The following is a 14,619-nucleotide window of genomic DNA, read 5'->3' on the forward strand; positions in this document are numbered from 1 at the left end:
CTGAAGTTAAATACTGTCTGGTAATATCCATAGAGATAATATATATCAATAATCTGTGGAAGCCGTAATTTGCATTTATACACGGATAGGATTAAACAGAAAGTGTCTACGCAGGTACAGAAGAGTTCCTTACAACATAAGCCAGCGTGTGGGGCAACTGAAAATAGTAATGCCCTTCAAAGAACCATTCTCTACAGAAGAGTGTTCTGAAAAATTTTTAAAAATAACTCTACAACAAAATGTCCAGTGAACTACCAAGCTCCTCATTGCAAGGACTGTGTCTTTATTTTCCATGGAGCTGGACTCTGTGTTGGGTATACAGTTGGTGACAGATAAATGCCATGAATGAAAGTAATCACTTGAAGTTTTATAATACTCTGGAGTTTCCACAACACTTCCACATTTAATGCCGCCTTTGTCTCTCATGACATCCTGGGGAGTTAGGTGGGACGGGCAGCCGTAGCACCTGAACGAGGAGACAGCTGAAGCGAGTTCTGTGACTACAGAACAAGATCACAGAGGTGGAATCCTTGCTACGGCCCAGAGGGTTATACTCTAAAACCAGGGCTCTTTCATGACACCTGAGACAGCTGCAAGAAAAATGTATCAGAGGGGCACCTGGGTAGCTCAGTCATTAAGCGTCTGCCTTCGGCTCGGGTCATGATCCCAGGGTCCTGGGATCGAGCCCCGCATCGGGCTCCCTGCCCAGCGGGAAGCCTGCTTCTCCCTCTCCCACTCCCCCTGCTTGTGTTCCCTCTCTCGCTGTGTCTCTCTCTATCAAATAAATAAAATCTTTAAAAAGAAATGTATCAGAGATAGTTGCGACTAGGTATCCTCAAGATATGTGTTTCACTTTGTGTGTGGCTGTGTGAAACATTTGGGAATTTTGCCTTTATGAGTCTGACCCCTTCCTGTCACTTGTTCACTCCTTCATCTACTAACATTCTGTCTGGAGAGCAGCACTGGTGGTGTGTCTCGGTTTCTGCTTCTCCATATCTCTTTCCGTTTTCTTGGCCTTCCCTGTGGGTCTGCATGGTTCTCTGTCCTTGGCTGGGTTGGCTGGTCCTGCTCTGCTCCGGGAGATTCCAGCTGTTTACCACAGCCCTGCCTCTCTTGGTTCTTTTTCCTGGTTTCTTACTGTGCCACTAATTCCTGGATTCTGTTTGAAAAAGGAGCATGGTCCCATTTTCCTATTTTTCCTGCAGTTTTTGTGGTGTGCTACTTATTGCATACCTGGAGCGTGTTAAGTACCCAGGGGTATGCATGTGAGTTGCACACCACAGAGATTAAACCATCATGAGGATGACATGGCATCTTCCTGTTTCAATTTTTCCATATAATAAATGGAAAGTAGAATTAATACTGACTTATAAGTGAGTACTAGCATGCACGACATCTAAATTTCCAGCATGTCTTAAGAGATTTCCAGTCTAACTTGCAACATCTTTCCTCAAAGGTAAACAAAAGTTTACAAAGGTTTATTTCTTGGTAGTGGGTAAATGAGTGTTCAGAAATGGAATTCTTTGAGAGTGGCAGTGTGGGGTTCTGCTCCAGGAAGTCATTCGGGGACGCAGGCCTTCCACTTGGTGGCTCTGTCATTCCCTGAGGCCTTGAAGTTCCCTACCAGAGTCTCTGCTTCCAGCAGGCAGGTAAAGAGAGACAGAGTGCTGAGTGCTGGGAGGATTACATGGCAGATGTGAGTCCTAGAAGTGCCACCTGTCACTTCTAACCCTATTCCACTGACTAAAACTCAATCTCATTGCACCATCCAATCGCAGAGAAGGCTGAGAAATACAGTTTATCTTTGCATCCAGTCGTAAAAACAAATGACTTGGTGAGTCCATAGCGTTATCTCTGCCAAACTGAGACTTTATAGCTACCTTCCAGTTTTATAAGACTGTGCCAAATATAAGTATCATTTTCTTCCTTAGGGCAAATTTCATAAAAGGAAAAATATTTGGGATCCAAATGGGTTAAACAAGACACGAAACATGCAAAATTCATTCTACTTATCAACAGCAAAAGGGATTGTTACTCACTTGTTGTCCATTGTATGAATGTACATGTTTAAGAAAGAAAAAAGAGAAACAAAATATTTATCTTCTGTTTAGAATTTATTAGGTTGTTGACTTGGTCTTACCCAAGCCAGAATTAGTGAAATGCTTCACAGGTAAAATGGATGTTCACATTTTCCCTTCCTGTTTGTACTTTATCATCTTCTCAACTTTTCTTGCCAAGTCATTCTTACCCATCCTTTTATTCATCCATTCAACAACATTCACTGAGATCTAATTACCAGGCATCCGGACAGGTGGGAGGGATGAGTCACTCCTGCTGTCACCCACAATTTCATGGAGTGGACAGGAAGCACAGTAGGAGAAGTACAATGACGGAGATAAATGCAAGGGAGCCCAAGAACCAGAAGAAATGACATCTTAACATATAGCAGATTGCAATTTTCTGTGCCTCGGACCAACAATTACTAAATGTTATCCATACATCGGGAGGATTTGGGGCGGGAGTGTCAAACAGACATTATGGTATTTCTTCTAGAGAAGGTTGCAGTAGTTCATGAGATAAGATATATGTCCATGACTGAGAAAGAGACCATTAGTAAATGTAGGAAAATATCCACGCTAATTTATAAACACCGAGCTTCTGGAAAACCAACAAATAGCAAGCCAGAGGTCACTGGTGGCTACAGACCACTACCATCGGGACAGCTTCTTGACTGACATGGCCAGAAAATTCCTAACTGCCCTCCACATGCTGGGTGCTCCAGTTAGCTAAATCCCCGGGAGGGGAAACCACAACAGTTAAGCTTTATTCAATGTAGGTTTTAATCTTGAAGTTCGGGAATTGGGGAGAATTAGTCATTTATTTTCGAGCTCATGGAAAGAAGGGGTTGATAGCAACAGCTTACCCCAGTTAGCAGGCAGGCTCCCCACACAGCTGTGCTGGCCTATTTCAATTAGGATCCTTTAGGACTGACATCACCTCTGGTATGCCAGTCCTAAGCCGCTCATGAGCCAGTACTGCCAATCAAGCCAAAATTCAACCGCATGGCATGGTTTTTATGATGGACACAGAAAATGACATGAACTTGTCTCATTCTGGTGAAAACACAAAGTTGGAAGCCAGCTCTCTAGAAGAAGAAAATTAGTAAAAACAGCAAGCCTGAAAAACTTGATTTAGACACATTTTCCTGTGATTATCTCAACGCACTTAACTGGTAGGTTATTCATGATGATTCAAGGAATGCTCTCTCTCAAGAAAAGACGAGGGCGCTCATGCTAGGCGAGGTCACTTCTGGGACACTCTACTCATGGGACTACAAGAAACAGGAGAATATGCAGAATGAGGGAAGGGTACAATGAAACCACGAGACGTGAGAAACTTAAATAATTAGACCTAGAACCTGAACTAGACATATTAAAAGCAGAGCTGTCACTTGACCAGAGAAACTGGACTATACACATGAAAGAAACGCCACGTGTGTGGAGAATTAGCGAGCCCGGTAGTAGCTTCTGTGAGTCCTTTCCTCCCTGAAGTTAGTTCACAAAGAGCCCTGAAGTCTGTGTGTAAAAGGCACTCTATTAGGTGCTGTACAAAATGCAGACATTCAGAGGACACTATATTTTTCCTGAAAGAGTCTAAAATTATATTTTGATCGAACTATAATAAAGGGGAGAACCAAATGACCAGACCATGTCTCCTCCAAACAATTCCTGTGCAAAATGCAACAACACAAATGGGGTTTTTTGTTTTTTTGTTTTGTTTTGTTTTAAATGAGTAACAGGTACAGTGGTTAACCACACTTTACTGATTAAAACTATACAAACGCTGACCTTAATTTTGTTATTATTTGAATTTTCTGCGGCATCTGAGTTTGAGGACTAGCTTATGCCTGGATGTGCTAGAGGACCGCTTTCCACCTTATTCATACACATTAGTAAAGCAGAATCAATATGTGTTAGCACTCCTATAAATGCACAAACAAATATGTGCACGAGTTCATTTTCTCTCTTTTTCTCCAAAGTTTTTAATATCCATGTGGTCTTTCAAGGAAAACTTCCCTGGTGTAACAAAATTCTTTTGTAGTTCACTAGTGACCACTATTGGACATACTTCCCTCCATTTATATGAAGTGATAACACTGGTTCATATAAAAATAAGAAGGGGGCCAAAAAGTGGTCCTGAACAGACCAAAACACTACAAACAGGAGTTCGGGGAAGGAAAACTGTAGCTGACCATGTCTAGACAAGAATTCACGAAAACATGAAGAAAATAATGTATAAATAAATGCCTCGCTATGTTCTGTAGATTCGGGTGAAAAATCCTTCAGCTTGATTTAAAGACAATCTAGGCAGGAGAATAAGAAATAGATGTAGAGTGAACAGTTATAGAAAGGGACACACGTGCACACACACCACACTCATTGCAGCAGCCCACAATCTGCTGTAAATAAGGGATTTAACATTCATTCCACAAGCTAATGGTGCTTTTCGCCATCCAAGATAGATCCACTTAGATAATAGTGGAGGACAGTGCCAGAGCGACCGAAGGGAATGGGCTATTGTGTTTGACTAGTTTCCATGTATAAATTAGTGCAGAAGAGAAAAAGAAATTCAACAGAAAAACACATGTACTTTATTATAATTCTGAGTGTTACTCTTGCAACTCCCACAATAGCAGGCAAAAAAGCTTAAAACCACTTAAAAGAAACAAAAAGCAAATGCAAATTTGATTAAATGCCTTTCTGACAAGAAGTGATTTGACTTCAAGTTTGGATGGACACATATGTCAATGGCCGGTCATGGTTTTTGCCACATTCCTTTTGAGCTACACAGTTGGGACAAAGGAGGGAGAATGAAAGAGGAGAACAGGGTGGGAAGAGTGGGGAAGGTGGGTGATGTGACTTCATCTGACCCGAATATCAGGATGAAATCTCTTGATTGGAATACTATCCCGTTGTGTGTCGAGAATACAAAAGAAGTCTATGATATATGAGCTTTGCAGGAAAATATGATACAAAAGACACGGGGACCTCATTCTTTCAGGAAGCATGCTCCAAGGGGAAAGGATTTCACAAAACTGAGGGTGAACAATATTTGATATTCGCACACCCTCAAGAGCCAGCCATAATACAGATGATGCGGCTGTCGGTGATAATGAACACTGTTTTGGAGTAGAAACCGGACTCACCACTAAACAAACAGGATGTTTTCCAATTAAGTTAAAGGGATCTTCAAAAGTTACATAAATTAATTCTAAGAGTAGATAGACTCTTCTAATGTTTAAAATGGTTATGGGAAAAACAAGCCAACTAGTTCAATTTCTCCATCCAGACCAAAGGTCGAGCTGACACCATCACACTTCTAGGTCTAAGTCAACTGCTGATGAGGCTCCAGGTCACTTTCTTTTAGGCCCATCATTTAATTTTGGTTATGGAGCCAAAGGGGGCAGTGCATGAGCCTATGTAACAAATGCCCATAACATTGGACGTCACTTTAGTGGTCAAGATGAGGCAAAACCCTAAATGTCTCCAACAAAGCCTGGGGACCAACTTACATCATTGCTTCCATCACTGCTAAACATTTTACAACCATAGTACAAAGCAACCCAGTTATTTTCTCTCCATTATTTTACCTTTGCTTTCAAATATAAACTTGTTTCCCTATCTGCGAAATAGGTTTAAAAATGCCTGTTTGCAAGATGATTGTGCAGGTTCCTTGTAATGCTTTTCAAATAACTGGTCTGGTGTTTGGCACATTCAGACCCACAATCTGTGGAAGGTATTACCAATGCAGTTATTACTCCGCACAGGGATATCTCTTGGCGTTCACCAGTTAGTTCTTGTGATTCTCAGAATCCCAATTTGTCTAAATACAGACCTAAACCAAACCTGGGTTTGATTTCATTTTATCCTCAGAATACAATTATTGTGATTTAAACAAAGTATGTTGTGTGTTTTACATCTGATATAAACAAACATTTCTTTTTTTTCCACATAAGTCTAATTATATGCTCAAATACAGATACGAACATTCAAGATATCAAAGAGGGATATAATGCAGTTACCAAATGGGTAGCACAACGGTCTATCCGTGAACGGGACAGTTTTGCCAAAATATAATGAGATCATGTTTCCATATGAAGATACCAAAAAAGCAATGTGTACTGGTAATTGGCTTTATGATGCAATTAAATGGGGGAAATAACACACACTTTTTAAAAAAATCACAAAGAAGGAAAGATGAGGCAAACTAATGGTGTGTATATAAGTAACACGTCCCATATGGAAAAAATGAGACACCTTTCATAAATTGCTTGCTCCCCTGGTCATAAAGCACACCTAAACATTCTGCTTTTCATATTCCTCCCAACAGCTAAAACTTAGTCTATTCCTGCTTAAAATTCAGTTTGCCTTTAAGTGTCTTTGAAAATCTGAAAATATACTTCTATATTTATAGCATTTGCAGTGCAGCATTATAATTTCTTGGCTACAATGATGCAAATAAGAAGTGGGAATGTATAAAATATTTAAAAACTGTCTGATTACTCTATCTGATGAATCTTTGTGGAGTTCTTCAATTTGTACCAAATGGCTTGCTTCCTTTCTTCAAAATTATAGCGCAGATCAAATTTGTCAGAGTCTAATCAGAACAAAACATCCCTTTAGCATCAACGAATCAGTGCAAACTATACGTTCGTTACGTTTTTACATTGCTCCCTTCTTGCCTTATTACCTTCTGAGCGAGGGTTGGCATGCCATAAATGTGACAAGGAGAGCTACAATCACGCTTGTTTGGAATCGGTGTGTGCAAATTTTGGAATCGAACCTTCAGATGAGGTTTATGAAGCTGCCTGCCCAGAACACTCTGGTTTAAAAAAATGTGCATTGCTATTAATATTTTGAGTGTAGATTTTTTTTGGACAGTCCATGTTCATTTTCTGCCCATAAAACCAAGTATGAGTCACAACGGAACATTTACTTTGAGTCAAAAATGCAGTGTGTGCTGATGTCCTAGAGCAGAGCATCTTATCACTGCGACTATGGAAAGCAGCCGCGCAAAAAAGGCAGCCTTTTCTTCTTCTTTCAAAGCAGATCTGAGATCAAAGACCCTAATCCTTGATTCATAAATACTAGCATTAACTTGTATCCATAGAGGACTTACAGTAATTACGAGCTGTAATCTGGGTTGGCTGCAAACAGGCTCTCGTTCCCTCTTTTACCTGGTCCCCTAGCACGTGTGCACAGAGGGAGAGGATTCATAAAAGGCAGTGGGGGAAAGCCCCTTACAGCCCATCCTTCAAAAATTCCAGGAACACCCCAGTGAGTGAGTTTAATTTCAGGACGTCTGTTACCCAAATTCCAAGCATACACACCACCATTTACCCGGTCCGCAGCTCACGGAACTCTCTGCAGTATACCCTAAAGCTCGAGTCTCGATATTATTATATACCTCTCACTCTCCCACAAAGTCGATCGGACTTTATTTTGCTTGGGAAGCTGGGGTTAAAGTTCTGAAAGAAGTTTTTCCTTTTTTTTTTTTTTTAAATCGTGTAAATTATATTACCTGGTGTTTGAAGATCAAGATACACACACACACACACACACAGACATACTACCACAACAGCACCCGGACTAAGTGGCAAGAGCAACGTATTGAAATGAAAAGGCATTTACCAGGAGCAGGAAAGCCAGAAAGAGGAGCGGTGTGCCAGGAGTTGCCCGACGACGGCAGCATTCCATGCTTGGATCCTTGCCGGAATCCCGATCGGACACTGAATAAGCGGCTAAGTGCCCTTCTGCCTGCTGTCACATCCAGTACCGGTGCTAACACTCCAGCCCTGCCTATCAGCTTCCATCAGCCCCGCTCACATTTCCTGACCGAGGGTGGGTGGGTGGGTGGATGGGTGGGGGGTAAGCTGAATGGAATCTCTTTCGGAGCAGGCAGCCAGCCAATCAGGCTCCTGCTAATCAGACATGCTGAATAACAAAGCCGGGGGACAGAGAAAGTGTAACAGTGTGAGCAAAAGAGGGTGAACGGGACGGAAAAGAAAGGAGAGCAGAGCGCGCCGGCTGCAGCGAGAGGAGGAATGCACAAGATGCCCAACTGCCAAAGATGAAGCAAAGCCCTCTCCTTTTAACTAACCTGGTTGGTTCTTTGTGGGATACCTTTCTGTTGGCCATTTGCTTGTGCGGTGCCTGTTGCTTTGTAAAGTACAGTAGCTCCCTGTGACTCTGTATTGTTCCATTCAGGAGAGAAACTTAATCCCTGTCAATATATAACATACGCCATAAAGGGAAAGAACCACAGACAAAAACTGACTTAATGTGCCCTTTAAACGTGTTCTGTACAACCGCTTTATTCCTTTTCCGTCAAGTTCCTCTATTTTCTCCCTTGACTTGGAAAAGGGAGGCTCTATGAGTTTTTGGAAGTTCCTTACTAAACCTAAATGGTGACATAAGTTAACTTCGGTAACTGACTTGATCTGTGGGGGGTGGCGCGGGGGAGCAAGTTGCTTCTTTGTAAAGTGACAATTTAAAATATCTAAGGTTTACTACAGTAAAGGTACAATTAGAAATTTAGATCCCTCTGGTTTAAAAAAAAAAAAAGCCCTTTAACAAAGACTGGGATAAGTGGGGCTGAAATTTGGGGTTGAGGAAACGCCTGGTTTTGACAAACTGCCAACTCTCAACTATCTGCTTTGGCAGCAGGAGGGAAAGAAAGGATGAATTAAATCCTCAGTTAATCCCCAAACCTTTTAACCAACTGTCTCAGCCTCCTCCTTATCCAAGTCCTTTATCAAAGCAGCTACAACGAAGCAGCAGAAAGGGCTGAAGTGAGTCTGCCTCCTCTTCCCTTCTACTGTTGCAAGAGGCTTGGACGGGAGAGGCTCAGGAGGAAGTAAGTGCTAATGAGCAATGAAATGAGGACAAGGCCAGGAACAGGAAAGAGAAGGTCAGAAAGCTTCTATGTCTGGCTAATCCACCAGCAATCAAGATTTGACTCTACCAGAGGAGGATTTTATTACAGCTTTAGGAAAGTGTCAAGTGTCAAACAGGGACGTCTTTCCCCTTATCTGCTAAAAAAATCATCGAGTGTTTGAAAGAATGAAATAGCAAACTTGACCTTCCATTTCCATAGCTGTGTCTCCAGGAAGTTTTTCCTTTGTAGATTTCCCGATAGCCCAGAAGTACACATGGTGGAGGTAGAAGACGTTCCTCTCATTAATAAGAAATGCCGACAACAGTTGGGAAACACACACAACTATGGAAAACCTGATCAAGCCATAATGGGCATGTGAACACAGGCAGGTCTGCCCATATACATACTGGCAGCACTGCTTCTCAGAAAGGTGAAGAAAAGCAGCTTGTTCAACGTCAGGTTACTTACTTCACATGGCCTATCAATTAAAGACAGAAGAGCTTTAAAATTCCCATTTTCAACCTGTTAGAAAAGTCAGAAGCATAGGAGGATCCACTTTGCCCTCAACCTTAAGTCAGGCCCTCAACCTTCCGTTCAATGCCCGGAGGACGCCCGCCACAATGTCTCCTGCCTCTGGTCCCAGTGCTCCTAGCGTCTCCTTTCCTGTTGGGGATGCCCAGGGAAACTAGGAAAAGCAATTGTATGGTCAAACAGTACACAGTGCAGGGCAAACTCCAAGCTCACTGTAATTTTAGAAATGGGAGAACAAAATCAAGTTGGGGGAGGGTGATTGGGGTAAGTTTTGGGGATGAGCTAATTTCAATAATTACCGAAGTTTATGTCATCTCTGACGGCTGCAAATGGTTTTACACCCACAATCTCATTTGACCTTTATGACTATTCTTGTGAAGTCAGTTAAATACTCATCCAATTTTATATATGTGGAAGCTGAAGCTCAGAGGGCTTAATTGACTTGCCTTGGGCCCCACTGGCTAGAACCTGGCCTTTGAATAGGGTCTTCTGACCCTGAATCACTCTTCTCTCGTATACACATATCTACATATGTGTATGCATATATCTGCATATATCTCTGTGTATGTGCATACACCTACACACCCACACGCACACTTTCAGATGCGGGCGATGCTGTCATACAGGTGGGATGGCGATGTCTACAGTGAAGGTAAAGGGGCAGAAGGCAGGCTACTCAGGTTTTATTCTGGGTCTATGTTACCTGACAATGAAACGTATCTTATTTTAACCTACAGTTTCTCTGTCTCCCACCTTTGTCATTTCTTTTTTTTTTTTTTAAAGATTTTATTTACTTATTTGACAGAGAGAGAGACAGTTAGAGAGGGAGGACAAGCAGGGGGAGCGGGAGAAGCAGGCTTCCCGGGGAGCAGGGAGCCTGATGCGGGGCTCGATCCCAGGACCCAGGGATCATGACCTGAGCCAAAGGCAGACACTTAACGACTGAGCCACCCAGGCACCCCCCACCTTTGTCATTTCTAAGACTTTTTCTAGTGCCAAGGAAAAATAACATAAAACCCGAGGTCATCTAGATCCTTACCCACGGCGGCCCTGGGGAATGCCTCTTACAGCATGGGAGCAGGGCGTTGGCCGAGCTCCTTCTCCCTCTTCAGGTATCTACATTAAAGCCGCCTGCCAGGGTCTGAGTAGCGGGAGTCACCACAGCTGCCATAATACTGGTTACTGGCTCCCTGTGCAATAGATTAGGTGACATGAAAGCAGAAGCAAGAGACAGAGTGTCAGGGCTGTCTGAAGCATCATTCCAAATGGTATGGATTTAACAATACTTAATTTAAAAAACACCAGCTTGGACAGGAGCAAGCTGTTAACATTCAGTGTACTTTATGGCAGGAAAGAGTGAGCTAAACTCTCAGAATTTCTCTCCCTGGGGAGAATGCATTACAGCATTCACGCCAGAGCCACCTGTCTCTTCCTGAGGTTGGGCCTCCTCGCTTGGCCCTCCAGTGGCAGTCCCTGGAGTGGAGAGGGCAGAGAGCCTTCTGGAAAGAATGCAGGGGTGGGGGTCCTTGACGAGCTGAGCAGGACCTTATCTCCCCTCTTGCAGGAGGTGGTAATGACAGTGCCTGAACCTTACTATCCTCATAGGCATGCGTGGAAGTTGTTTAATTTCCCTGGCTAATTCTGAAAATTAAGAAGAGGAAAACATGGTGTGGGGATGCATAAGGTAAAACTATAGGAAGCCCACTGCTACTCTCAGGGGCAGAGCTGGAATTGGATCTCTCCAGTTCACCTAATATCCATTTAACACCAAAGCGATTGGAACGTTCGTTACAGCTCCCAAATCATCTTTCACGCAGGACCTCATGTAACATGAGCAGAAATTCTGTAAGGTGGCGAGTGGTTATTATCCTCAATTTATAGTTAGCAAAACTGGTGCTCTTATATGGTAAGTGGATTCATCAACATTACTTATCAGCAGGTGGGAATATGGCACTATATCTAAGGTCTTCCACCTGGACAATCCCCCAGAGACGTTGACTGATGAAAATAGCTGCATTTACTGAGAGTCTCCCGTGTGCCAGGTACTGTACTAAGTACTTTATTATTTCATATAATCCTCACAACAACCCGATGGGGGAGGTACTTTTATTATCTTCAAATGGATATGATTTATGGTTGATTAGCAGTCAGCATTTGTCCCAGCTAGTACCTTCTTGAGATGCAGAAGCCAGAAACCTAGAAACTACATTTCCCAGGCTCCCTTGAAGCTAGGGTACCGGATGTATTTTAGATTTGGCTGCCCAGGAGTGCGCCTATAAGATTTAAAAGAAGAAATGAGGCAGAGACCATGCTTTGCTTTCTCTGCCTGTTAAAATAGCCTAGAGCAATGCAGTTTACCTGCAACCATCCCAACTTGTCACTACCTTTGTGGGTGACTAGAGGCAAGTTTCCATGCAGTATATCAGCTGGATCAGGGAGGGTGGGCAGCCATGTTGCAGACCTTGCATTTCCAGTCAGCTGGTGATTTACTGGTTATTGAAGGCAGAGCTCCTGTGGTGATCTTTTACTGCAGAGTAGCATGGGAGTCTTCAGAAAGCTCCAACTAGAGTCTTTTTTTGTTGTCAATTCCAACTTCTAGTGAGTTAGTTAATTCCGTTATAATATAGCACTTTCTACTTCAATTAGCAGGAGGAAATTCAATTCTATGAAACAGAATCCTTGACTGATATATCCCCTTTACCAGAGGAGAAAACTGAGGCATGGAGAAGTCAATAATTTTCCAAGATCACATATCCACGAGGCGGAAGGGCCAGGATCTCAGGGGCCATCAGTGTTCTGAATCACTAAGCTACACCTTTGTAGAGCAGAGGGCTGTGGGAGTTCAGAGAAGGGAGAGATCATTGCTAGTTTGAGGACTCAGTGAGGAGGACCAGAATGGAAGAAGCAGAACTTGAAAAACACCTTGAGATATACAGAGACTTTTAAGAGATGCTAAGGAAGGGGGAAAAGTTTGCAGGTGAGGAGGACAGGGTAAGCAGAGAGAAAGCATGAACATGTAAGGCCAAGGCTTTTACTCACCCTGACCCAATATTTTAGGCTGCTTAAAAAGGAAGAAAAAAGTTTTTTAATTCTTTGTCTCACAATCTCAAATCTATCCTCAGCGATCTATCTCTCCCTATAAAGTGTCTAGGCCTGCATGTTACATAGGGAGGGAACTCAGCAGATTTTAAAATTTGATTTGATTCATCTTGAGTTGCCTAAAGCCCTAAGAGCCTCAGCTTACATTTCTTTTTATTGCCTACAATGCTTAATTCAGGGCTTCTCACACTGTAGATACTCAGAACCTGTGACCCTGACCAGTAGTAGAGAGGGATTCTGGAGGCTACTTAGTGCAGTGGAAAGAACCCAGATTTTGGAACCAGAGAGTTCAAATTCTAGCCATTCCCCTTATTACTGGGAGGGCTTTAAGGAAATAAATTGCTGAAAGTCACTGAGCCCAGTTTTTTGTCTGTTTTGGTTTTAAGTGGTTATATGACAAGAATAATGGTCAGCACCACAGAGCAGCTGCTGGCAGTGGGACGAAGGGTTTGCAGAGTATAGCTCAGTACAAGGTAAGAGATGAATTAATATTACCATGCTAGTTGGTGGGCATATGAGTATCCACTGTACATGTCTTTCAAACTTTCTGGGTGTTTGAAAATTCTAATCAAATCCCGGGAAAAAAAAACATTATCATAATTTAGATTCTAATTCTAGGACTCTCTTCCCCTGCCCCGAGCAAGCAAACAAACATACAAACTCATAACAGAGCACTGAACCACATGGGGAGGATAGGATTATTCACCACTTCCAAACTGGTGGTCCTTCTTCCTCCCTTTTCTACATTGCTGGGGCTGTGTCCTTGATCACAGAGGTTTGTTACTGAATTAGATTCAACAAACACTCACTGAGCACCTACTGTGTGCAATGCTTGATAAATATTGTGGAAGCAGATAAACTATCTCTTGTAGCCTTTTTTGACACAGAGAGACACCAGTGTAATTGCCGAGGTTTGAATTATGGTTGTAATATCCATATGTTAAACCCAAGTATAATATATAAATCTGGGGCCCTTGGTTCTTAGTTCAGTACTATTTCCATGACATCATTCTTCACAGATAAAATAATTATCCCGGAGCCAGACAATAAGGCGAAGGAGTGTTAACAGATTTATAGACAATACAGAGAAAGGAGTGGAAGTACAAGGCAAAAGCCAAATTCCTCAGCTTGGCATTCAAGGACCTCCCTGATCAGCTTCTGGTCCCAGGATAATAGAAAGTCATGCTCCAGCCCAATTGAAATACCTGATATTACCCCAACACTCCAAGTACTTCCACTTCTGTGTATTTGTTCATCCTGTCCCTTCTGCCTGGAAGATCCTCCCTGCCATTCCTGTCTTGCTCAAATCCTTGTTAACCTTTAAGGTATAGCTCAGAGAAATTGGCATTACATAAATACTTGTCAAATTGACATGTGAGTTGATGAACATATGCTATGTGTACCAGATATGGTGTCAGGAAAAAAAGAAAAGAGGAAACAAAAGCAAGCAGGAGAATTGCAAAAGAACACCTGGTCTCCGAAAACTAAGTGAAAATGTAGACTAAAGGTAAAATAAAATTTTAATTTCAGAATAGCAGTTAAACCACGAAAAATCAGAGTCTTCTTCCTCTAAAATAAAATAGATCATCATGTAGTCTTCAATTTCATTCCTGTTGTATGCTGGTTATATTTGCTCATACCAGCTAGATGAATGGCCTCTCTATTAAGTCAGAAAGATTCTCTCATATCACAATTATAAACATAGTCAAAGAAGTATCAAAAACTACCAAATAAAGGAATGCTGAAAAAGAACCTATAATTAAAAATAATTTATAGTATAGTTTATTTTTCAAGTTTCTGAAAAGGGCATGGAGTTTGTGGGTAAAGTTGGATGTTTTCTCTTTCCTACTTCAAATGTGGTGAGCCTTTCTTTTTTTTTATTTAAAATCAATTAACATATAGTGTATTATTAGTTTTAGAGGTAGAGTTTAGTGATTCATCAGTTGCATATAACACCCAGTGCTCATTATATCACGTGCCCTCCTTAATGCCCATCCCCCAGTTACCCCATCCCCCCTCCCACCTCCCCTCCAGCAACCCTTAGTTTGTTTC

General features: G+C 42.1%; 1 protein-coding gene and 1 long non-coding RNA gene across 2 annotated transcripts in view; one reads left to right on the top strand and one right to left on the bottom strand.

Moving 5' to 3' along the window:
- Window positions 1-8,308, bottom strand: part of ADAMTSL1 (ADAMTS like 1) — a 396,511-nt gene extending 388,203 nt beyond the window's left edge. The window contains exon 1 of the mRNA XM_034987936.1: window positions 7,692-8,308. Coding sequence (XP_034843827.1) covers window positions 7,692-7,757 — 66 coding nt within the window. The 5' untranslated portion in view covers window positions 7,758-8,308. The remainder of the gene's footprint in view (window positions 1-7,691) is intronic.
- On the top strand, window positions 8,150-13,023 carry LOC117999038. The gene is made up of 3 exons (XR_004676186.1): window positions 8,150-8,163; window positions 11,408-11,510; window positions 12,954-13,023. It is a non-coding gene; the product is annotated as an uncharacterized LOC117999038 (long non-coding RNA).
- Window positions 13,024-14,619: the final 1,596 nt, after the last annotated feature.

The sequence above is a fragment of the Mirounga leonina genome, unplaced genomic scaffold (genome assembly GCF_011800145.1).
Source record: "Mirounga leonina isolate KUSES-001 unplaced genomic scaffold, KU_Mleo_1.0 Mir_447, whole genome shotgun sequence".
Taxonomy (NCBI): Eukaryota; Metazoa; Chordata; class Mammalia; order Carnivora; family Phocidae; genus Mirounga; species Mirounga leonina.